At 39.0% G+C, this 26,668-nt stretch overlaps 2 protein-coding genes across 5 annotated transcripts in view; one reads left to right on the plus strand and one right to left on the minus strand.

Moving 5' to 3' along the window:
* WWC2 (WW and C2 domain containing 2) overlaps window positions 1-13,578 on the minus strand; it is a 95,791-nt gene extending 82,213 nt beyond the window's left edge. Inside the window, exon 1 of one of the 2 annotated variants that reach the window (XM_038134299.1) lies at window positions 13,217-13,578. In XM_038134299.1, the coding sequence (XP_037990227.1) occupies window positions 13,217-13,347 (131 nt within the window). In that variant the 5' untranslated portion in view covers window positions 13,348-13,578. The remainder of the gene's footprint in view (window positions 1-13,216) is intronic. The other variant, XM_038134301.1, reaches the window with a different exon arrangement.
* Window positions 13,167-26,668, plus strand: part of DCTD (dCMP deaminase) — a 56,207-nt gene continuing 42,705 nt past the window's right edge. Inside the window, exons 1-3 of one of the 3 annotated variants that reach the window (XM_038134307.1) lie at window positions 13,245-13,310; window positions 14,515-14,559; window positions 15,192-15,256. The gene's annotated coding sequence lies outside the window, so the exon portion shown is untranslated. Of the gene's footprint in view, window positions 13,311-14,514; window positions 14,560-15,191; window positions 15,257-16,229; window positions 16,754-26,668 lie in introns of those variants that run through there. The other 2 variants (XM_038134310.1, XM_038134308.1) reach the window with 2 other exon arrangements.

Genomic DNA, 26,668 nt, shown 5'->3' on the forward strand with positions numbered 1-26,668 from the left:
AGAAGTAACACATAGAAAGGGAAATACCTTCAGCCTTTATTAGCACAAAATTTTATTCACAAACTCAAAACTTCAGATTCTGCTAGCCTCAGTTCTCTCTTTCATGAATTCATCAGACCACCCAAACTGACAACTGTCAGCTAAATACTGCCCCATGAACCATTTTATTGTCTGAAAGAAACGTATAAATATTTTCACATGAAAATCAAATATATCTCAAGTAAACAGGTAGAACTGAAACACGGTAATGCACTAATGTATTTCTCTGAAATAGAACAGTAAACATGGATTTTGTAAAATTTTGTGTTTGCATCTTTTTATTTTAAAAAATATTTAAAAATAAAGACTGTTATTCATCATATAGACTGTCTGCCACTCTCCTGCCTTCCAACTTAGTATATGATTTCTATTACTGGGTATATTCTTAGGATAGTTCTACAGCAGATCCTAAGGTCTTAACATTAGAGGAAAAACTTGTCCCTAAATTGCCTCACTTGGACCTTGATGAGTTTGTACACAGCAGCAAGAAGCTTATTTATGCTCCTTGATTAGCTCAGAATTCTATGACTTCAGTGTAAACATTCTTGAAAAGACAGAACATCGCACAGTATAGGAATGGGCACTTTGAAAGATTCTACCATCTCAATATTCCTTTTTCCCTTCATCATCAAGTGATGTCAGGCTGATTCACAGCCAAAGGAGATATTCCAAGGACAAATAAAGAGGTAATGCTCTTTGGGTACATCTCAACTGGGAAAAGTGTGGTTTCAGAGTGCTTCCAACCTCCTGGGCTGCTGGACACTACAATGAAGTGAAACTTGCTGAAGTACTGCTCCCAGCTCTCAAGGCTGACTTCTGGATCAGCTAGCCCAAAAAGAGATCTATGACCTGTTATGGTCTGAACTACTGTTCAGGTGACCATGGTACTAGATTTCCAGGGTATGTGCTCATACTTCTGCGTGTAGACGCAACCATTCTTGAGTCAGGACCCTTTAAACTTCTTGCACATCAAAATTTTTTACAAGTATCCAATCATCTCATGTTTAAAGTTAAGTACTAAGTTATTATGTAATCAAAATCCTCATCAGGACATCACCACCATCAAGGCCACATCAGACCTTTCATGGTATCTGAATGTTACTGTGTTCATCACCAGTGCAACATCAGCTTTAAACATTTCTGCAAGTCAAACCAGATGGGTACTTACCACACCTAAGTAAAAAGAGGGCATTAAGACAAAGTTCTAATACTGGCCATTTAAAAAAATTCAAATACAGTATTACAAAATAGCTATTTATGAGAGTTTATTCTCAAAAGATCTCTTAGAAACCTATTACCTTAATAAGCAATGACCTACTACCTCAATAAGTTCTGTCACAAGAAGGGTTCTTTAAATACTGTCATCCCTTGACATCAGACACCTGCAGTGAAAGTGTTTCAAGAATTTCAGGCAGCTGGATGAAGCTGCTTAACTAACTAGGACATCAGCCAAATTCAGAATAAAATAAAAAATAATTAAATTGATTAAATGATTAATCATAAGTGTTGATTATGGGAACATTACTTCAGGGCATTTTTTGAGTTTGTTTTGTTGTTGTTGCTGTTTCTTTTTTAAAATAATCTTTATACATTTTTAAAAATACTAGGCACCGCAAGTTTGGCCAGAAAGAAGATAAATTATAATTTTTCATCAAAACCTGGCTGAAGAAGGAAAAAAAAAAAAAAACACAAAAAACCCAAACCAAATCAACAACAACAAAAACCCAAATAAAGAAACAAAAAACCCAACACCCCCAAAAACTACAAACAAACAAAAAAACCCCAACAAACCCATGAAATATCAAATCTAGGAGGTTCCAAGGATTTTGCATTAAATATCCCTAACTGTTCTACATTTGTCCTCCAAGCTCATTTTCTTGCCAAAATCTTGCCTGGAAAAATAAAACTTTGATGTCTTTCATGTATAAGCCAACAGGCCAGCCAGGTCCTGAATGCAAATCGGCAACCTGCTACAGCACAGAAGCCTGTGGCTCATTTTACATCATTCTAAGTCATGGTAGCAAGTGAGCCAGAACAACCACATAAGCAAACAAGAACAAAAGCAAGAACGAAAACCCAAAATCCATACCACCATAATAATTTCTTTTACTATCAGCAATTTATTCATCTTCTAGATCATAGCATCATTAATTTAGCTAACAGCTACTTAACCAACAGCCCCTTAGCAAACTTCAAACTTCAGTTCACTAACTTTGTCTCCAAGAGTAGATATAAAATGAGAGCCTAGGGATTATCAATAACAGAGACCAAAAAAAACCCCCAGAAATCAGAAAAGAATACGCAGAGTTCGGAAACCTGAACAGAACATATGTTTGCTGTGTACTAAATAATCCTGCATAGTCAGCCTTACTTGCTGCAGTAGTAAACCACTGACCAGGCTAGCCTGACTAAAAGGCTTATGGTATTTGTATACTTTCCTGCATCCCATAATATCTCTAGTCATTTAAACACTATTTCAGGAATGTCCTGTAGAGGCTTCAGATGATTATTCACATCCATAGCATTCTACTACTCATTAGAATGACTGTAAATGTGTTAGCAGCTCATTTCAAACATTGCAACATGAAAGAGGTCATGTCAATTCACACTGCTGCCTTGAATTGCATTCTCTTATGTATGCCCATTTACTCCTCAATGCTTAAACCAAATATATTTTAAAGATTTCATACTTCCATTCCAAATGAGCCTTCCTCATGCTGTAGCCCATTAAAGCACCACCTCAGCCTACCTCTTCTGCATAAAACATAGCTGCAAACTGCAAAAGAATGGGGGAAATACAAAAACTTTGACAAAACTCCTGCTGGCCAGCATCATTAAGACATGAAAATATAGAGAAGAGGACATAGCTTTCTGGGGTTTCTCCACATGTCTACATTTCAAACCAATTAATTAATTAATCCATAAATTAAAGGGAACCCTGTAACTTACTTCAGAAGGGTGAAATTGGTGAAATTCAAGTCTGAGAACACATCACCTGAGGACTATCCCATTTTTTTAATCTTACTCCAACCCTATGGACATTCCAATGCCAGTTTGTCAATGTTCATTCTTGAATGCAATACTAAATAGTTTTGTGCCTTAAACTCATACCATAACTTATTTTGTAAATCTTTCTGAGAGAAGTCCATAGCATTCCAAACTAGAACTCATTTCCACTGTACAATTCCATCCAAACTAAAAAGGGGGCCTACATGCAAGTCTTTGCACTTGACACTTTGAAGTCTCAAGCAACAAAAGACCCAGAATACCATTTGAGTCAGATCCTGCACACAATAAAATTTTCCATTACTGGGAATGTAACTAAAATAAACCTCAGAAAAAATGCAGTCACAACATTTTCAAGGTCATAATTTAGAATTTATTACAAATTCCTGTACAAGATGAGGACACATTAAGACAGCACTAACAGAATGAACTGAAAAAGACCGGATTTTTCTTTTCTGTAACATGTGACTACACTGAATATACATTGTATAGGTCTTGGGAATGGGGGATCAGATTTGGATGGACAGTGAGTTTAGGTACACATGGGAGTACATTCCCAAGAGTACACAAAATCATTATCAAGTCTCATAGAGTCCTTAGGCAGATCCCAACTTCTGTCACAGTTTTAACAATAAATTAAGAACACAAGTAATGTGTTAATACATTTCTACTGAGAAACTGTTTCCTATATGAAATTTGAGCTCCTAAACTTCTGAAGCCTCCTGAGATTCTCAGGAAAAGAGTATTTTTGCCATCTCTCTTAAAAAAGAATTTAAAAATAAAAGTAGATTATTTCATGCTCTACCAAGAAATAATGTAGACAGAGACACCTCAAACTGGGTATTCACAGTGGAAACCAGGACAGACAAAATGTCTTAAAATTTAAATCATGTCCCAAGTAAGAACACACATATGACAACTGAAGTACACTTGAGTGGTGGATAATCTATGAAACAAAAATGTCACCTATCTCACAAGGAAACTTGGTATCATTAGCATCTCTTACGAACCCACCAAAGACTAAATATAAGTCAAAGAAGCTTCATAAGCAGTAGTGACCACAGTCTATTTCATACAAGCAAAGTCCATTAGGTATCACTAGATGTCCTACTTTTCCCATTGCCTTCCCAAAACTAAGAATAACATCCAAATATTCTCTGTGTAGTTCATCTCCCAGCTGTTTCAGCCTTCCTGCACCATAAATCTTTCTCCACTGACAACTGGTCTCTGCTGCGTACTTTGTGGAACAGAAGCCAAAACCAGCAATCCCTTGGTCAGGCTCTGCTAGAGTCAGCAACAGTCGAAATGGTTCAGAAACAGAAATCAAACCACAGGATGACACTGTAATCATTGCTAAATACAGCATTTTAAAAACACAGTTATTTGGCTAATAACAGCATTTCAAAAATCTACCACATAAATCTGTATCACATCTCTGATGCAAACTGGTTTTCTAAGAGGAATTAAGAGTTTTCACAGAGACAATTTGTTAACATTGGTGAAGAGGCAAAAAGTTTAACTCTACATAGATATTTTTTGCATAATCAAGAAAATGTGCATTAAGAATGAAGGGACTAAGTTTTGAATAAGAGTACTCATTGTAGATCAGATCATCATGGCCTCTCACGAGACAGACATTTCTGGGCTACACTGCAGTTTAACCATTGACAGTACTAGACAAAGGAAAAAAAAAATCCCATTGTTTCTCTATCAAGAATAAATAAATGTCTTTCCCTGACAATTTTTGCAGTTCATCACAGACAGTGAGTAAAGTTAAGATGCCCACATTTTTAGCCAAAGTGGGTCATATCTCTTCTTTTAGAAACACTACGGGAACAATACAGCAAATACCCTGCCCAGAAGTGTCCTACTGAGTGACAGGCAGAAGAGATCAGAATTGTTCCTCCACAGTGTGATCCCAATAAAAACACTGCCATGCAGCTATACGACAGGGGACACCTGTGCTTTGGTCAAACCCATCTTGACAAGATGCTACTAAGACATACGCCTGCCACTTAGCTAAAAGGCAGGCGATATTCATCATGCATTGGGCATATTTTCTGCCATATGGCATGATGTGCTTGTACACAATTTGCAGACTATCAAAAGTTCATCTGCCATATGATTAAAACCAGCCCCATTCCCAGGCAGACATTCCTAGCTCTATGAGGGAGGGAAGCTCTTATGGTTGAAGGGCCAAGCATTTAATCAGAGTAAGAATTCTTCACTGGTCAGATCTGTAAGCCTTAAAATAAGCTTATCTGGACAAGACTACAGTTTAGCATTTTAAAGTATTTTAAAAAAGAAACAATATGTGTGTAAAGTACTATTCCTTCATTAACAAGGAGAAAGTTGCTTATATAAAAAGTGTGCCCTCACAGAGTTTAGTTAAAATACAGATTCTCCTAGATCTTCTCCCCTATCCCAAAAGTCCAAAAATTTCTAGATACTGAAAGCATGATTACCAAATCAATCAGCATATTATGGAAGGCATTTCAGTAGGTTGTGCTTTTTTGCTTTTCAAATAAAGACTGAAGTTTTATTTCATGAATTGAGAAAAATAGCAGACATCAAAGCCGGTCCAACTTGAAATATGGTATTGCACACAGCAAGAGTATACAGAAGTTCAAGTTTGCTGTCCCAAGATAATGTGTCTTTAGATGCCCACACAATTACTTTGAATACAATATGTATTCAGAGTTGATGAGATAAAGTTGCCTTTCTTCAAGTACAAATAGTATCCAAGTTCAAAGGACAGCATCTGATCTTGTTCTCTAAGATGCAAATGATTGTTTCAGTCAACAGAATAAACTGACAGACTGCCTCTAGCGCACAAGTCCTAACCAACAACAACAACAAAAAAAACCAAACAAAAAAACCCAAAAAAAACCAAAACAAAAAACCAAAAGCAAATTAGCTTTTAAAAAGTACACTTAAACAAAGGGGGGAAGGAATCTCTCCCCCAAAAAGCTCTTTAAAAAACAAGAGTCAGAGACTGACTTCATCAGGTAGGAAATTTACCATCATTAACGGTTTTGTACAGAAGAAGTCACTGGGAAGAGCAAGAGTCTTCATCAATACTCAATATGTGCTATTTAAAAGACCCAAAACCTACATCCACAATGCAAGTCCCTTCAAATTTCTGAAGAAACACAAAAGGAAAACCATAACTGATGTATAACTCCCCTTTTCAGCCTCTAGCTGCTCCTTCCAAATGTAGGACAAGTCAAGCTGTCCATACAGATGAGGACCTCAAATTCATGAAGACAAATGGCTCCACTTTGCTTCACACAGTAAGACATTAAAAATCTTGAATTACACAATCATTCTGGTGAGACACTTTGCACCAGAGCATAAAACACATTTTAAGAATAATTAGGAACAAAATGCATCAAAGAATCTCTTATCTCTTTCATAAACAGTAGAAATTAGCTATTCATAAGCATATTGTCAACAGCAGCACATTTCCAAAAAACAGCTTCTAATTCCGCAACCACACAACAAAATTTCTCTTCAACACAAGCTTCACAACAACAAACTTTTAAAAGGTCAGTAAAAAATTCTGCAACATCATAAAGGCTTCTTGGTTACAGAAAACATATTTAGAATCAGGACATCCATGACAGTTTTACTACTGGCTCACCCAGCAAAGATGAACACAAAGACATGCACAAGAAAACAATGGAGACACCCAACAACACCTAAGTCAATAGTATCAAGGCAACTGGGATTGATCTTCATCTTGATTTCTATAGCACCATTCTCCCCTTTTGCTCCCAGCTCTGGACTTGCCTCCTGGCTACCACTAGCATTAGTACCCAGTCAGCAACACAAAATGCTGATTCTGATAGAAAACAACCCTAAAAAACAATGGGGTTCATTTTAGCCAAATCGTCTCCTGGGCTCAGTTTTGGTGGCAGAAGGAGGACCTGTAAGCAGAACCATGCCAGTTAGGACTCAGTAGGCTGCATTATCCTCCTGGAATACTTTTCTACTCTCCTTCCAGGTAGCTTAAATCCATAAGAACTTAAACACCACAGCATAACAGTTGTGGAATCTTAGCATCATTTCTATTCACACCTTTCTGAAAGTGCATTGCCATGGAAATACTACCATATTGTAATTGTAATATGTAAATTTTTGTTTGTCCTTTTTCAATCCTTTCATTACTTCCAGGAATACTAATTCAGTTTTCAGTCACCTGTGTGATGTATACATCGTTAAATCACAGATACCTATAACACTTTCTTAGGCTAAAAAGAAGAAGGTAGCAAAAAACAAAAATAAAACACTTTTCACAAAATTCAACTTATCTATTGATGTTACAAACATTAGTAAGTGGAAGTAGAGAAATCCTCTTATCTTATTAGAATAACCTTAGTATCACATTCAAAGCACAGAATTTTAGCCAAACAGTTGACGATTGGTTATTTAGTGAAAAAAAAAAAATCAAGACCTCCTAATGCAATCTGTACAGATCTCTAAAGTTATAAATAATTTTTCATATTTGATCTCTATATTGACTCTGTTTTCATTCACATGTACAACTTCTCATTAAGTCTTCTATTGTGCATGACAACTATTGTAACACTATTTTGTAAGTCAAGATAGGTTTTAATCGAAATAGTTCTAGTAGGCAAGTACTACAGACACAGGTGTGGATAAACCACAGCCTATAGCACTTGTCCCACTTCACATACCAGGTCACAGTTCTTGGCTGTGACCAGCAGTACATACTTTGCACACATAAGCAAATAGTCCACAGCATTTCCTGACTTGTTAACTTCACATGCCCGAAGATGAAAGACGCAGTGCAGCTCTATCACTTCCAGAGAAATAAAGAATAAAAGCCTTATCTCAGAGTTACCATAGCCATTTTCACTAATGCTAAAATCAACAACACACAGCCCCATGCAAATGACAGACTGGTTAAAAAACTCACATACACAATCACTTTGTATTTTAACACTGTGTGATGCTATCACAGTTATAGCAGCACTGCAATATTAGAATTCTACTTTACACTGGATAAACAAATGAAGATGTCAGAACTTCAGACACAGCTAGTCTCTGATTGCATGTTCAGTACTTGCATCATGGGTTTTATTTTGAATAACTATAGATCAATTAAGTAAAAGCAGTCCTCAACCTGTCACTGAAATCAGAATGAGATACTAGACAGTTTCACAGGGACCATGCACATTCCTGAGCAGACAAGGAGGCAGGAATAAATTAGGTGGAATTGGGATAAAAACCAGCAAATGATACTACAGGATGAAACAGGGAAGAAAAAGATATTTGGGGAAAAAAATTGTTGCCCTATCTCACTACAGGATTATTTCAAGCTGTACATCTTGGAGTGCCATCTAAGTATTCTCTACTAACTTTTCAAAAGAGCAAGTTGACCATTGCTTATTAAGGCTCAAATGTCAGAGTATGTTGAAACAATCATTTAGCAGCTCCACGCCATCAAAACCATGAAAGCCTCATTCCCTCCTCAATTACTAGCAAACAAGGACAGGGAAGATAGAAAGGGAATGAGAAATTATGTGAGAAACCAGTGGTTAAATTCGGTCTTAGCAAGCAGGAGCCTAAATAAAGGCCATTATCAGCTAGTTGCTGCAATGGTAAATAATCAATGTTGAGGTCAGCACTTAAAGCAGAATTAAGATCAATCCCTTTCAAGCTGTAATAACTAACACTTATTATTTTATTCATCTGTCACAGCACAGCTTTCTTACATGCATGAAAGAATCAATCCAAATGTATTTTCGAGTCTCTGATGATGCCTCTCACCACGTTATTTCATTTCTGCTTGCCTCTTATTTGCTACCTTTAATGAGCCAGTGTCTTATAGGAGTCTTATTTCTGCTGTGACTGAAAGTCTTTTACCATGCACCCCTGAGCTACAGCAATGTCCAGGAAAGAGTCAGGATTAAAGTCCCTCTGCCTAAATAACTTCATATTCAGTATCTTCAGTCCTCACAGCCTCTGCTGTCCACAAGACAAGAGAAAGCAAGTTCCAGTGAAAAGGTAAGGAATAAACTGCCCTTCTTTTCTATGGAAAAAGGGCAAATGACATTTAATTGCTGAAACCTATTAAATTTCCTAATTCAGACAAATCTAGCACAAGTTACAAAATCCCATGCTAAAATTTGTAGTGTTTTCACCTCCTCAGAAGATGAGAGCAGCAATGGAAACTGCTTTCCCTACTCACAAAGCAAACTCTTTCACAATCTCTTAACTTGTAAAGTTCTTTGGTTTTCTGACATCCAATGCTTCTCAGGCACTTTCTTAGTTATACAGTTAGCAAGTACTCTTGAAACATTTTAGCAGAAGTATACTATAAACTATTTCAAATGTACAAATGTATTTTAAAAGGTTTTAGACCTCAGTGGAAAGCGAAGTGAGAACAGAAAGGATAATTTTGTTTTCATAGCATCTCATTCCTTACCACTGACAGGAGTGGGACAGGAGTGGTGATAAAGATTTAAATGAAGATCACTCGCAGCTCCAGAACTTGGGATGCAGAACTCATTATAAGGCAAGCTATAAAAAAACCATCTGTTTTGAGTCAATGGTGACCAGCAGGGTGCATTGGACTATTTATTATGTAGAAACCAAGATATGAGAAGCCCTGAATTCATAGTAAGAAAACCAAGCATCATCCAACTGCTGAAAAATTCAGATTACTGAGATTCCTATCTCCCATTTCACTCCTCCTTGGTGCATTACTCTGCTGGTTTCATTAAGGAACATAACAAACATAAGGCCTACTTAAAATGTGTTGAATGATGGAAAAAAATAAGAATTCTCCTTTTCAAATTCCCGTCCCACCCAAGCCTCTATTAATTAACAGAAAAAAAACTCCAAAGCAATACTTTACAAGTACTCAGTATTCCAAGAACTTGAAAGAGTTTCAAGAAAACTTCAAAAAACAGCATGCATTCCTCTAACCCTTTCTCCCCTTTTTATCTGCTTCAGCCTCTTCAGTCCATAGCTATCTTTTAATACTTTCATGAAGTAGTAGGAGGATAAAATTTATACTTGGTCTATTTCCCTGCTTACAATGAGCCAGTTCCAGAAGAACTGTCATGACCAGCAAGTTCTCAGCTTGCTGTAGCTTGAGGGAGTCACAAACAGAGAAATTAAATCTATATATTTAGTGACTGAAAATGTTGCTACAACTCTCACATTCTTGTCTTTATGTCTCTCTGTCCAACTGAATTATAGATCTTAAAGTTCAAGCAGCCCTCTCTTTTGGGCCACTAGCCTTTGAAACAAATCAGCACAGAACAGTAAGTGTTTGGAGAGAAAAATCACTGGTGAATATTGCAAAACATTAAAAACCCCTGAGCTTCCTCAACACTCCCAAAATACAAGCTAAGTCACTATTGCCCTTGAAAGTGTGAGATTCTCTAACATCAGTGGGATTATTCAGATACATAACGTGAGCAAAACTGAAAAGTGAGTCCCAAGCTTGAAGCTGATGTAAGTTTTTCTCCATGGTTGTACACAAGGCTATAATTGCATTAACAGACCTGCACCACCTAAGCAGTGACAAATACATGCTCTAGAAAAGAACATGAGAAAAAATATTAAAAAACACAACAACCACAAACACAATTTTCCAAGAAGCTTTCAAATATGGCATTTTCAACTGTCCTCTTATTTCTAGATGTGAATATTTTAAACCAGTAACAAAGTTCCTAACTGTGCTGAAATACACCTGGCAATTTACAAACATAAGGCTAATGTCTCACAGCACTAGTTTTCAGTATTTGTACCTTCTAAATCAAAGAGGATAAAAATTATTTTAGAACATCAAACATGACTTTTCTATGTAATCATCCAGGGAATGCAGTGAAACAACAGCAGAAGGAATATTGTCAGTAAAAACAAATCTATTTTACACTTGCTTTACCAATGAAACATTTTAGAAGCCTGTGTACTATAATATTCCACAGGTACATCATGAAAACTTTATGATCATGTAAGAGAAAATAGCTGGGAGAAAAAAAAGAAGTCCTAAAGCATCACCAGACAAGGCAACATGTTTCCAGTCATTCTTTAGAATCCATTACCTTCATTTTGACAATTCAATATAAGTTTTAGAAACAGCATTAACCTAGATTTTATTGTATTGACAAACTTGGAAAATCACTTTTCAACTTTTCTGACAGCAAGCCTAAATAATGTTCTGCATGGTTTCCAAATGTATATTCTCTAAATACATAGAGGATAAAACTGAATCTAAAGCAAAATCATCACAAGACTTTCACAAAGTTCTGATTAGTTTTTCCAAAACAAGTCACCAATATAAATACAGACTGCAAATAGAGATATTGTAAATAGAAATACTGCAAGTTGCACATCAAATGGGCTCGTCAGTCACTTTTCTGTGCAGGCAATTCAGCTTCACAGCTGAGCTGTCTACACTTATGGATTCTCTTAAGTACCTAGGGCAAAATCCCTTTTTGTTTGTTTTGCATGACTGAAGCAGGTTAACAATTATTTCAAACACTACTCTTCTGAAAAGGTCTTTATAATCTGTAATGAGAACTAAGGGAGTAAGGTCTCAGGACTTGGTTTCCCTTTCACCTGTAAGGTATTAATGAAACAATATTTATCCTATCCCTAAAGGATGGTAAACACAGGAGTGTTACGTCACTGTCTACTCTGTTAATGAGAGACTCAAGTTTTACCATCAAATATGAATAGTCTTGGACTTCTCAGGACTACAGAATGTATTAAATTAAATTAGTAGTATATTCATTGAGGCAGTATTAGAACAAGTACATGCCATATCACCTCAATTGCTTTGCTTTACCTCAATCATTCTATCTTCTATTCTGCTTTGAAAGCACACATTTAAGATCTAAAACTGAACAAAACTTCATATCCACTATTTCCAGAGACAGTAAAGACAGAAATTTTACATTGCCTGCATTAAAAAAAATCACCCAAGAATGCCAGGTGTAATAAATAACATTGTCCTGTATACCTTATCACCTCACTAATATTTACAAGGTAATTAACATGTTGTGAAGTACAGAGGAATTTAAGCATGGAGTTTGCCACTACTGGAATTTGCTGTTATAGCAAGTAAGACTGAGCAGTAGGCCTTACACAGCACATGAGGCTCGTCAAAACTCCCCTCTGCAACTTGCAGCCAGCAAGCTTCACCACAACCACCTTTTCTAAGTTCACCTGAGAAATATAAACCGAGGCCTTCATTTATAATTCAGTGCTGCTTGTTTCATAAGTTTATAGAGTCTTTTGGAAGTTGATTTGTTTTTGTTACTTTAAATAATAAGACCGCACGGTTTCCAATTGCAACACCGTATTTCATAATATGCACAAAGTTTTGGGGTTTAATTACTTCTCGGCACGGCTTCGGACAAAAGATACATTTTGCACAGGGTATCTTGTGCGCCTGTGATCCAGCTATTAAAAGCAGCCACTGAAGCCGGCGCACAGAGCCAGCATCCGTGTCCAGCCGGCAGAGCTGCCCCGGGCACTGCGGGATGAGCAGCCTTCGCGCAGGGTGCTTCACTGGCTGAAGCACTTCCACGGGAGTTTTACAGAGCTCAGCCCCGGGAGGGGCAGCAAACACGGCGTGCTCCGAGCGGATTTGGGCTCGCTGAGGCCTAGCGAGCACACGAGGCCTCCGGCAGCCCCGGCCCCTTCGCCGGCAGCCCCGCACACGGCTCCGGGCGGCCAGGGGAGCAGGGGCACACGGCAGGGCCCCGCGCCCAGGATGCTCCGCCAGCCGGGAGTGGGGAGGCGGCCCCGCTCCGCAGCGCCCGGGGGAGAGGGAGGACGAGGAGCCAGCGCCTCGTTTGGGAGGGACTCGCAAACTTTGGTACCTGTCGGAAACTCCCCAAATGCCAGCAACCCCCGGCCGCTCCCAGAGGAACTCTACACGCTTCTCCCTCCCTCCCCGCCCCAACACCACCAACTCACGCCACAGGCTTAGAAACAAGCCTGTAGCCGTGCCTGCGGGAATGAGGGCACGGTGTGCCCGGCTGCAAGCAGAGGTTTCCCCTGCCCCCCCGCTCCCCGTCCCGAGAGGGGAGCCTCTGGCGCGCCCCCCGCCCGTCCCTCCCGGCGGGGCCGCTGCGAGCCCACCGCCCGCCCGGGCCTCGCCGCCTCCCTGCCCGCGCTCCACCTGTCCCGGGGGTCGATCCAGCTCGTCTGCTTGGTGTTGTGGTCGATGTAGAAGACTTTGCCGTCGTAATCCCTCGCCTCCTCCCAGCCATCGGGTAAGGGAAGCTGCCCATTCCCCGCTTTCCTAGGCATGGTCGGTCGGCGGGGGTAGCTGCCCCATAGGGACAGAAAGAAAGACGGGAAGCGGGAAAAGCCCCGACCCGGGCCGGGGAAGGGGCCGGGAGCGGGGGCTCGCGGGAGCCCAGGGAAGCCCTCTGCCGGGTCTCAGTCCACCATGCCCGGGCTGCCGCCTCGCCCGCGCCGCGGCGGCGGGTCAGGGCTGCCGGTGGAGCCCAGCTGCCGTCTGGGCGCGGGGAGCCCGGCTGAGCCCCGGGCGGCCGCGGCCGCCGCTCATTAGCATGAGATTAGCATCCATCTCATCTGCATGCACATTCCTCCCGCCGCATTCCTCAGGGTTAACCCTGGCCGCGCTGCCCGCCGGGCTGGGCCGGGCAGGCCCCGGCCGCGGATCTGGCGCGGAAGCGCCCGGCGGGACAGCGCGTAGGGCCGGACGGCGGGCAGGAGCGGGGGAAAGGCTGCGAGAGGGGCCCGCCTGCTTCCATCGAGCTTTGCCCGGGGGCTCGGCCGGTGTGGGGGCAGGAGACAGCCCCCCGCGGGGGGCGGGCGCTCCCGGGGGCTCCGGCCGCGTCCCCGCAGCCTGGCGGGGCAGCTGGCGGGGCCGGGAGCCCCGCTGTCACCGCCGCCCCGAGGGGACGGCAGCGCCCCGGCATGACGGACACCGGCGCGTCCCATTCTTTGTCTGCGAACTTGCTGCGGCCCTGCATCGGGTGGCGCAGGAGACTTTGTCGCGGGGCATGTCCTGGCCCTCGGAGTGCGGGGAAAAGTGCCCCGGGAAAAGGCAACTTTGCCGCTGCCTCTCTCCATGCCCTGAGTCGGGGAAGTGTCGAGTTCCCTCTCCCGGTCCCGCCAACCTCCCTTCACATCCTTGTGAACTCTCGCTAAAGTCCAGTAAGGTTCAAGGGTTCCTAAAAAGGACCTTGATATTTAAAATACCTGAATTCAAAATTTAAATACAAATAGGAACCCCTCTTTAATCATGAAAATACCTAAACTTAGTGTCTTTAGTTTTGTTTTTGTGTGTTTGTTGGTTTGGGCTTTTTTTAACAGAACCGCCAGTAAAGAATGTGTGTATGCCGTGGGGGCCCCGGACTGCTGTGGCCTGAAAAGCAAGCAGCTAAATCGCATTAAGTATAGACACCAGGTGTGAGTTACTGAGTGTTTATCTCTCATTTGCCATAGGAGAAGAGTACCCCAGGCTGGTTACCATGGTTCAGCTGATAGAAGGTAACTCAATGAGCTCCATTAATTTGCATGTGTATCTGATTCCCAAGATCTGGCACCAGAAGTAGAGCATCAATGGGGGAATATGACTCTTTAGTTAAGCAGCTAGAATGCCTAGGTAACTCAAGTCCCTGTTTCCTGGAATGTTTTATTTCTTTTCATTTAAAGTTACTGGTTTTAAGTAACAAGATTTTCCTGGGAGAGGAAGTCTCAAACCCAGAGCTGTTTTTGTGGTGGTTTTGTTGTTGTTGTTGTTGTTGTTGTTGTGTGGTTGTTTTCTTGTTTGTTTTTTTTGGGGGTGGTTTTGGTTTTGGTTTTTTTTTCTTTAATGTTTGTTTATCTTCTCCATTAAAGCTTTCTAGTATTCAGCTGTATAAATTATTCTTCTGGGGCAATTTACACTTATTAAGTACTGGACTTGTTCTATGCATAACAAGTTTTTGGATTCCACTTCAGAGGCCACATACCTGACAAGCATTGAAGTAACTCATTTGCAGCTATCTAAGCCCTACTGTTGGGTCTGCTTCTAAATAGAAAAATGTACCAGCAAGATATTATTTTAATTTAGCTAATTGCCAGTCTGGTACAGATAAGATTTGCATTATTTTAGTCATTCTACTTATTTTATTCTGCAGTCTTGTGTCCAAATGACCCATATGCCTCCCTCCTCCAGATTTTTTTGAAGATTTTGACGTCTAAGGTAATGTACAATGAAACTGTACATTAATTGTACTTCATACATGAAGTAAGGTCCTGGTAGTTAACAGTGGAGAAAAACTGAGCCTTGCTAACTTCGGAATATCCATAAGAGTTGAGCTGCTATGGGAATGCAGCAGGATCGTTGCCTATTAAAGAGACAGATGCATTTCTTTTCATTGAAAATATTGTTTCAATGAACTTTTTGGTTTTTAAGGGCCAGTTTTCTTGTCCATCAGTAAAAAAAAATCCCCACATTTACCAAGCATTTAGTTTGTGTCCTTTTAAAGTTATTCAATTTTGTAATTTGTTTATAGGTGTTGCCCTATAGTGTGAAATTATATGTGGCAGTTGTGGGACAGGATAAACTGAATTTCCTTTTCCTTTTTAAAGTTCATTTTGCATTATCAATAAGATATTTCATTATGTAAGTTGATAAAAATCTGTAGAGGATATGCATTTCTTTCTGAAACCAACTGTCAGTTATCTTTGGCATTAACCAGGAGCTTCTATAACAATATAGCCTTTTTCATCTTGAAAAAGCAGGCCTGTTATACAGCAGCACTCCTGTACTCCTAGTCCCTAAATAATTCACACAAAAAAATCTGTAGAAAATCTGTAATACCAAGACAAAACTGGAACATCATTTGTGTCAATACTTCCTCTGAAGGCAGTCATGGCACCTGAGGGAATACTCAGTTCCTTCTCTCTGTCACCACCAAGGCAGGCAGGCCCGCATCTTTGATTATCGGTTGGATGAGATCCACGTGGATATGGATCTGAGTTATAACCATCTTTACCAACGTAATACTTCTCATAAGAAGACATCAATATGTTAATTCTCATAAATGAATGGAAATTGTAATTCTTAAATTTTGAAAATGAATGCACTGAAGTCATGCATAATTGTCTAATTTTTGCATATATGCTTGTATGTCTATATACAGATGTGCTTACACTGAAGTATAAACTGCTGCATGGTGTTAGGCTCTCTATTTTCTGTTGTTTGAGTATTTCATTGTGTTTCCATCCATTGTTAGAGTCTACAGTCCAGAATGCTGGTTTAGCACTACTTAGGCATGACAGTGCTTGACATCAGATGGACAAAAAGTAGGTGTTATTTATCTAAACAGACCTTTGATATTGCCAGTGAGAACATATGGCTTTTTGAAGGTATTTTTTCAAGTATACTGCCTGCATTTCAACTGATAACCTGCCTGGCATGTTGTGCTGACATTGTCAGCTGACAGCATACCACAGATTGTTTGGCTTAATTACATAAGACAGCATAGTTCAGAAGATGTAAGCATGCTTTATTCAAAACACAGAAGGGTTCATATGAGTGAGGTGTCCAAAAGCACACAACAATCTAGCTATGGCATGATTTAAGTATCGATCAGAAAATATGATAGATAACAAGAGGTAATCGATGCAAAGGGCTGCTCATTCCTATCTTTTGCTTCGCATATGCATGTTTAAGTGGCCTGAAGAAATTCCCATGGTAAGTAGTGCATAGTTAAAGAATTGAGCTAAAGGGAATTAGAATAATAACTGTTTTGTGTTGACTAGAAGAAAAAATGTTTATGTGAAAATTCCGAGCACAGGTATGGAAATGTATCCAAAGGAGGTCTTCAAAGGCCTGTACTTGTATCCTGTCACATAACAAGAAACATACCCACTCCAGTCTTTGCTAATGTAGTTAATCTCTCATACTCTCTGCTTGCTGCTTCTTTCATAATAAGGCTGCTCCTGGAACTGACTGTGATCAAATAAACCTGTGTTTGTACCTTGTCCTTCCCTAATAGGAGACTCCCTTAATTTGATGATCCACTGGAGTGTCATCCCTGGTGAAATGTACAGCTGTTACGGCTCTAACTTGTGCTATCCACAAATGGCTCTGAAGCAGGAGCTGCAGTAGTTTCCCTGAAAATTTCCATAGTTCAGCTTTCACTGCTTGCACACAGATTTTGAGTATAGAATTAATTGTGAAGTATGGCAACAGAATTAATTTCTAGAAGCATCTGGCAAAAATATTTGAAAATGTATATTGGTTACGTTGGGGTTTTTATGAACACTTAAACCACCAAATATTTTCAATGAGTGACTTCTGTCACATGTAGCTACAGGAGAACTTTAAAAAGTAATCAGTATTTTCAGCATTATAAATATTTGTTAATTTAATAATGGTTTATTTTATCTCACAGCTATGTTTTCAGAGGAGAAAGCACACACCAAAAAATTCTCCCATATGCAGTGAGATTTCTACTTTTAAAAAGTGTTCAAGAAGTCCTGCAAAGAAAAACGGTATACATGCATGAGGGAGGAAAGGAGGAGGAATGTTGCTTTTACTGTTGTCAGCTTCTGATGCATGTATACATCTGACAGTGAAAGATCTTTGAATAATGCTGTTTCTGGTTGAATTTATGATGAAGGTCTGCAGAATCGATGGAGCCAGATAATGTTTATGCTCATCCAGCTTTTCTTGTTATTCCAAAGCCTGCTCTATCCACTTATTTGAACAGCTTGCTGCTTAGACAGTTCTACAAAGATTTCCCAGAGTATCAGTGAAAAAAGACTATGCCAGGTTCTGCTTCAAATTAATATACTAACCCTTTTTTTCCCCTAGAATTTTGGCCTCTTTTTTTTTTTGCTTTCAGGCATGCATAGGAGAAAGTACTGAGCAATCACATGTTTTCAGTCAAGACATACTATGAATCTGAAAGTAAGCACAGAGAAAGATTTTAAATTAGTGTTAGTCTGTTTAAAAGTTTAGAGTAGAAAATGAAAAGTTTAGAATGGAAATTATGTGATTTGAGCTTTGCCTCAAAGTTAGCTATGGAAATGTGAGCAATGTTTTCATGGTAAAATCTTCTCAAACTCACCACAATCCACTCATTTAACTGACTTAACATTCAATTCTGTTAAGTCTGATTCACAATTCATACTGCTGAAATTTCTGTGGACAAACAGAAAAGAAGATGGAGAATTTTGGTTGTTCCAAAACCCGTAGGACTGATGAGATCCAAATTAGTGTCTGATGCATATTCCCAAAAATTTCTTGATGCAGTCTTGGTATTAAACCTCCCATAGTAACAGTCTCATTGTATCTTTTGTGTATTTCTGACACTTGTACACACATTTACCTTTCCTACATTTCGTCATATCGACTGCTGCCTGATGGCTTTGGAAAACCACAAATGTGTCTGGTTAGCCAGGAAGGGTCCCAAGAGCCTGGTATTCTCTTTTGGCCACATGTAAGAAAGAAGCTGGCCAACAATAGAGGATTGGAAGGGAAGAATGGAGGAACTTCTCAGTAACAGCTCCTTTGGCAGTGAACAACAGTTAATTTCTTGAAGTATTTAAGATGTTTTATGAACTAGTATTCAAGTTCACAGGTTTACAGAGCTAATGCTTTTAACAGCCCCTCTCTACTGTTGCAAGGAGTAAGTGTTCCCACCTCAGCCAGAAGAAAGCACTTAGTGTACATTTGCTGTGTTGTATCTAAGAGGGGCACTTAGTGTACATTTGCTGTGTTGTATCTAAGAGGGGAAACAGATGAAACATGAAATGTCGTGTTTTAGCAATAGCATCCTGAAGTACATTTCTTCTTTGTATTTTCTGTATACTTTCAAGAACACTGCAGTGAATGAAGTAGACTGGACTAATAGAGTATTTAGCATCTGCATTACAAAAGAAAAAATTATTCTCTGACTGATAGAGAGGCTTAGGGAACCTTTCTTCTAACAAATAAAACATTGTATTTTAAATGCAAAGTACGGACTTGCCAAACTAATATAAAAAAGCTTTTTTTTCCCCTTTACCCACTTTTCCTCTCTTCTTTCCCCTCAAAAATACAGTTTCTTTGCATGAATCTGAGGTATTTTGATGTCTGACCTAGCCAACAACAAAGGAACCTCAATCCTATCTTATTGCTAAGTGAGGCTAAAAACCATGCTGCAAAAATAAAATCAATCTGTGCAAATTTATAACAAAAATGGAACTGATCCATCAATACCATGATTTAGCACTTCTAGACTGCTAGAGATGTTGCTGAATTGTATGAATCATTCCCTGGCAATTTTCATTCTAGTCTGGTTATCCAAAACCCAGAATCCCAATGTTTGCACTTTTTGGAGGATTGAAAAAAATTGAAGAACACAGCATGATATAATTTGTCCCCTTTTCAGTGAGCATCAAAAAAAAAAATTGTGTTAAGTGACATGATGGAGTAAAAAATACCTGTATGAAGTAGAGTAGTTATTAGAATGTTGGGTGCTTTCAGCTCCTGAACTGAATCTATTGAACTGAATTATGTCAATTTTATTATTTCAATATGTGGTCTCAGAAATGCTTGGAATGAGCTTTATTATCACAAGGAAAACATTGTAGTTCATACAAAAAATCCTTTTTTTGGTATCTTATTCCCAGGTAAAATATGTATAGAAGTTATCAAATTCATATGGTCAAGCATGTGTTATGAAATGTTTGTATTCCACATGTAAGACACATGACAATATTTCAAGTTCTCTCCTTTGAATTTCTTTGTGGAAAAACATAACAAAAGCATAAATTGTAGTTGGCTGTCCTTGTGTGTTCACAAATGAAACACACTAATAAAGAAACAGCTTCCAACAACATAAAAATTACACTGAGCAAGAATTAAAAAAATATTTTGAATCTAGGCAAAGTCTGCAAAATTTAAGTATTAAATAATGCATAATCCTTGGGGTATGAAATGTCAGAGGCTGTTGCCGATTATCAGGTGTTCTGTAAAGGTGAAAGCAAAAGGATATATAGTTCATGCTTATACCAAAGGAATCACAGGATTACGGGATGATGGAGGTTGGAAGGGTGTCACCTAGAGGTCATCCTGTTCAGTCTGATTGCACAGGGCCCCCTAGAGACAATTGCCCAGGATCATGTCCCAGCATTCTTGTTAGTATCTCCAAGAATGAAGATTCCCCAGCCTATCAGGTCAACCTGCTCCACTGCTTGGTCACCCTCACAGGAAAAAGATGTTTCATGATCAGAGAGAAACTCCTTGTCTCAGTTTGTGACCATTGCCTCTGATCCTGTCACTGAGCGCCACTTAAAAGACCCTGCCTCCATCTTCTTTGCGTCCTCTCTTCAGGCATTTCTATACATTCATGAGGTACAGCAGAGCCTTTCCTTCACCAGGCTCAAGATTCCTACTTGCTCAGTCTTTACTCATGTGTGATGTACTGCAGCCCTGTCATCATCCTTGTGTGGTGCTTTGCTGGACTCTTGCACAGGGAAGCCCATCATTGTACTGAGCGTGCCAGATGTGACCAGTGCTGAGTAGAGGACAAGGATCACCTTCCTCAGTCACCTTGTGTCACCAAGGATCACCTTGGCCTGGAGTGTGTATTGGTGCATGAGGTTATTCCTCCTCAGATACAGGACCTTGCTTTTTTTTTTGCCTTTTTTTTTTTCCCCCTGAACTTCATGATATTCCTGTTTGCTAATTTCTTCACACCTTAAAAGGGTTTAAAGATTTTAAAGATTGCCTTTTAAATCAAACATACCACACCAAAGAATCTGCTGAACTGCACTGGCTTCTTGAACTGTAGGCCAGAGGTGCCCTGGCAAGCAAGCGACTGGATGTTTGGAATCAGTGGTACTTTGCCTTTAGTCTCTCTAGACAATCAGAACAAGTGATAAACTGTCTCAAGATTGTGGTCTCTGCAGCTGTCAGTGGTGTTGTCAGGACATCATCACTCATAAAAGACTTTGGTTCTTCTACAGAAGCACTAATACATGACTGTACAACTCAATATGCCATGTTCAGTAATTGGAACAAATTGAAGTGGGGGGTTTAATATAAAGAAGAAAAATGGTGTTTTCAAATACTGGTTCAGAAATTCTCTGATCATTTAACATGGACACCTTTTTTTGCAATCATAATTGGGAAAGAAGTGCAATACTCTTACGCAGCAGTGTGCTTTCTGCTCCAGGAACACAGAAACAATAAGTTTGGGCATTTCTTTTAGATTGCAAAATTAGGTCTTCTCCCCGAGGAAATAAAGTGGAGCATATCTTCAAAATACAGAACGAGGTACAACTTCCATCTTGTTTCACCCCCTCTACTTAAACCAGGATTCATGGTGACTTTTTATCTATCACTGATGATTACTGTGCCCCCCAATGTGTACTGTCATACCTATACCAACTATGCTGCTCCCTTTTCTGGAGGATCCCCACACCCCCACTTCTTGGAAGAGTCTTGTGAGTGGCTGTGGTCCCTCTCTACCGGTTGCTGTGCACAGGCGGCAAAGGACCGTGCTGCCAACAGTGACATCTGCTGTTCGAGTCAGTGGCTGGGGCTGTCATTTAAACCATTCCACTCTGCCAGAAAAACAGAGTCAAAGTCAAAACAGGAGTTCTTAGCCTGGGTTCTGCTCGGGAAGGGTGGTGAGTGAAGGGGAATATGCTGCACATCCTGCAGTGGCCTCAGAACAGCACCAGTAGCCACTCTAGAGCTGGAAGAAGACTCAGTGGTTCCATAGAGTTAAAGAAGCATTTGGACAACACTCCCAGATCCACAATGTGATTCATGGGGCTGTCCTGTGCAGGGCCAGCAGCTGGAGTCAATGATCCTTGTGAGTCCCTTCCAACTCAGCTTATTCTATGACTCTAAGAAGCAGCAACTGGAGATTGAGGGCTGTTGATGCCCTTCCCATTGGTGTGCCTTCTACACTATTTTCAGGGAATGAGCTGTTCTCAAGCTACGTGTGACATCGCTAATCACAAGTGCCAAGATGCTGTTAAGAGAGAACAAAGATCTGTCCAATTAAAACCAGATTTTTAAAATTTTAGATGGTTTTCATAGATTATGGGCAATCTAACACAAGATTGTTTTGTTTTATTTTGGGTAGAAGAGGCAAGGAAATACCCTGAGGCAAGGAAGGAGAAGATAATGAGTTGTTTATGAAAACAGATTTTCTTGAATGAAGTAAATCCTTAAATCATGTTTGAGAAAACAAAAAATAAAAAATAGCATAAAAATCTCAAAAGCATATGTATGCACATTTTGTGTCCTTAATCCCACATGAAAGGGTAATGCTTTTATATATTTATCTTTAAGAGTTCTTTTTTTATGTATCAACATAAATGAAGAAAAACTGAAAATAGATAAAACTTTCCCACTGTAGTGAACTTGCAGTGCTGTTCTTGCCTGTAATCCTATAAGGCAAGAAAGAAAAGATAATGGTACACTGCCTTTTATTGCAGCAGAGTTTACAGTAACACATTCGTAGTATTCCACATCTGTGCAATAGACTTCTCTAGCAGTCTCATTTTAATAATATATTCTAATCCATTAAACTCACTCTGGTGAGCTTGCAGTGAACCATGACATTTCCAAATCAAAGTAAAATTAAAAAAAAAAGAGACTGGAGAGCTAAAATTCTTTTTCATAACCTTTTACTTATTTACAGAGGACTCATATGTTTAAATATACAAAGCCATCATGACAGAATAATTATAAGGTTTTGTCATGTCATATTTTTTGAAACCATGTCAAATACTGAACTGATGGACCTGCAGAAAACTAAGAAATAGCAAAAGTGAATAAAACGAAAGCCAAGCTAAGATGGATGAAGGACAAAGGGTAATGAGCCCATCAAAACTTTGTTTTCTCTGCTGCAGTACCTGACAGTTGATGCTTCTGCAGCACCAAGCAAAGTCCTGCTAGTCCAGTGATTTAAATTCTTAACCTGATCCCATATTCCAAATGGCATCCAGTGTGGGTGCAGCACAAACAGTGTCAATTCCAGGATAGGACAGGGCTTCTTCACCTCTGGAAGGCCTTGCTTTTCCTGACCAACACTGGGATATAATCTACTTGGATTGCTACTTGGATGATTTCTGAAATCTGAGATTATCTCTATGTGCAGTTAGGCTATTAATATTTTTAATGAGTACCTGTATAAGCAGAATGTTCTGGGACAAATCACCAGAGCAGACTTTCTTGAAAGCAACCATGTAACCAGTAGGAAGAAAACTACATTACTAAACTAGGCAAGGGTAATGGAATACCAAACCAAATAGGAGGGTTGCCTTCAAATGATTCCAAGAAACCCAAAGAGCTGAATGTTAGTAACTGTTGAATTTGTAATTGAAACAAGTCAAGCAGGGGATTTTTGAATCATAAAACCTCCATATATTTTAATTTATATATACCAGAATTGAGCATAGCTGTACTATTTCCATCACAGAATTCTTCACTCTTGTATTTTATCAAATATGTTTAAATCTCATCCTGAAAAAATGGAAATGAATATTTCTGTTTTGCAAGTGTACATAATAAGATCAAATACCTTCTTTATCTCTTCTTTGCTAAGTTTTCCCTGTAAAGCCCACTTCCCAGTCCCTTAATAATTTTCATTTTTCTCTTCTGACTCCACTCCAGGTAAAGGAGCTCTTTTCTCTTTGAAATGTCACAAATAGAACTAACTAACAGTAGTCACACTAATACCAGATACAGAGATAAGAAGCATCTATCCCCCTCTGCTAGAGTTTCCATTTTATTTTGCTGTAGACTGGATTAATTCCTTCTGTTTCACCACCTCATTGGGACAAGCTTGTGTCTGAGAATTGCTGCTGTGGCTGAAGCTCCTCTTCTGAGACAGATACCCAGGACAAAGGGCACCCACCCTCCTCTACTGATAACCTGCATACTTCTTCCCTAAATAACACAATTTTTTTTCCTATTGAATCCCTATTGTTTACTTTTGACATCATATTCCAAAATTCAGCCCATTCCAGTGCCATCTCCCACTTTTTCATAATTTATTGTCAGGCAGTATTTTAGTTGCATCATTTATTAATATTTAATGTGCCTTTTACCCAGCTACAAGACAGAAGTATTTCTTGACCATGTCTGCCTTTTGTTGCTATCTACAAATGGAACAAAATCTCTTGTGATACCAGAATGTGAGAAACTAAACTACACAAAGTCAAAATACGGGACTCAAAGTAGACCTCTCTTTTTGAGCTCTGATGCCATCGGAATTATTCTGAGGAAACTGACATTTTAAGGTTTTCCAAGCAAGGATTTGTATATACCTTTATTTTATTTGAAACCATTTTGATTTAATTAATCTAGTATTGAAAATAATTTTCAAAAGGGATTTTTTTTCAAATTTTATTATAATCTTAATACCATCCATTAATCTTAAAATCCATAAAATTTCTCCAGAATGGCCCTGCAATTTTCTGATTTTTTTTTTTTTTTTTTTTTTTAAATAAGGGCTAATAGTTACAGTGATAACAACAAAACAAAAATACCATTAAGACCTTACTTCAGCCCTCCTGGTCTTGCTTTATGTCATTGACAATTTATTTCACAATGTGTAATTTTTGACTAACCACAAAATAATTTGAATTTTTTATTAAGTAGTCTAGAATTGTTCTGTAAAGATATAATAATTTTTGGTTTTTAAAGTAAATTTGCAACCCAACAAAACACAATCAAAAAACCCTGAGCTTAGAGAAAATCAGTAATGTAAAGTTTCTTTTGCTGAGGGCCCCTTTAACATTTTGACAAATCTCCTGGACAGTTTTCATTTCCCATCTATTCCTAGATGGGCCTTCCTGTCCTCAGCCCTGAACCCTACCTCCTTTCCAGAAAATCTCAGTCACCTTTCCTTCAGGGACATCTTGACAAATTGATGCAAGATAAAGTTTTGGCATCCCTGCTCTGACTCCCCATCTGCCTGGAAGAGCTATAGTAAGAGCACAGAAATGGACCTACTTTACTTTACTGCAGCATATCATTTTCTGGACATTTTTCTGCCATATGAAGTTATGATTTACGGCTCAAATTAATGAACACATATTCCCACTTTTTCCAGGGGTGTTTGGGTGTTTTGGAGCCACGAGTCTGTGGCATTGGAAAGCTGCAGACCCTTGATTTCAGTAGGAGCAACACCTGGACCCCTCCTTCCTGCTGAGAGCACTGGGAACAGCAGGAGGTTTTTTGTCTCCTGGACTGAAGAAATGGGCCCCAGCAGCCAGGCTGCATTGCTTCACTGAATGGGCCTGGCTGGCTGCATCCTTATCTTCCCACAATCAGCAGAGCTTTAAGTAGGGAGGATTTTGTCACACTTCTTCTCTTTCAGCAAAGCAGACTAATAGGACTTTTATGGCTCAAGGTCTCTGATTTTCTACAGTCACAGGCAGACATTACAACAGGGAATAAGATTATCGTGATCTACTTTCAAATTTCTTTTCAAACCACTAGTCCAGGTACTTGAGAAATACTGCTCACTATCTGATAATTTTGAGATAATAATAATAATAATAATAACGAGCATAGTAATAATAATGGTATCCTTTGGAAGGCTCTACATGAAAGTATATGTCAAAAATGTATGTAGGAAGGAGATGCTTCAGAACCAGTTATGCTAGTACATTAAGTATTACACTAAATAAATCAAAATTATTATTATTATTATTATTATTATTATTATTATTATTATTATTATTATTATTCCCAAGTTTATATTATTACATCCAGAGGGGAAACAAGTGTCACAAGCAGGTGAGCAAAAGGTTTCTCCTGGATCAAACTGTGTGGAGCTAGAGATCCACAGTATTTCAGAAGGTTTGAGGCACTTTCAGAATTCAGTCTTTTTAACTGCCTACACAGAAAAGTTTTTGAATCTGTTTGCATGCTTAGATTTTAATCTAAAAAGATTAGATTTGTTTTTGTGCTGTGATCACATGTAGATAACAGGACACCTGTGTGCAGTACAGCATTTGGAAGAGCTGAGCCTTGTGAATCAGCAGAAGCTTGGAAACCTAGCAAAATATGATTTTAAGTTAAATGGCAAAAATAATGGTAAGTGTGTATGTGTATAATTTGACAATACATTAGGTTTTGCTATTCTCTGCTAAGAATGATACCTTTAATCTCTTGCTGCATCCAAACATTTATTTGACAAATGTAAGCACGATTTTTTTCATAAATATTACAAAAATTGTGTCTTAAATAAAAATATTGTTGCCATGGGACGAAACTTTAGATAATATATGCAGAAGTTACAGTAGCATCCAGGAGTTCATATTTTGTAGCCATTTACATTGGGGAAAACCTGTATTAACAGTTATTAACATTTTTTTTTCCTCAGCAAAGTGCATTCAAAATATTTACTAATTAAAACCTTTATATCTTTTAGACAGTAAAAGTACTTTTTCCAACCTGCAATAGCTTTGTAACTTATTTTATTAGTGGTTTGATAATAAAGTCAGATAAACCTTTGATTTAATAATTAGCATTTATAGAGTGCTTGCTGCCTTCAGAGCGCTTTGCAAACATTAACTAATTAATTCTTGCAACTGACTTTACTATAATTTGGGGAAGTAAGTATGTTCATAGACATTTGCCTATGGT

This window comes from Motacilla alba, chromosome 4 (genome assembly GCF_015832195.1).
Source record: "Motacilla alba alba isolate MOTALB_02 chromosome 4, Motacilla_alba_V1.0_pri, whole genome shotgun sequence".
NCBI classification, from domain to species: Eukaryota; Metazoa; Chordata; class Aves; order Passeriformes; family Motacillidae; genus Motacilla; species Motacilla alba.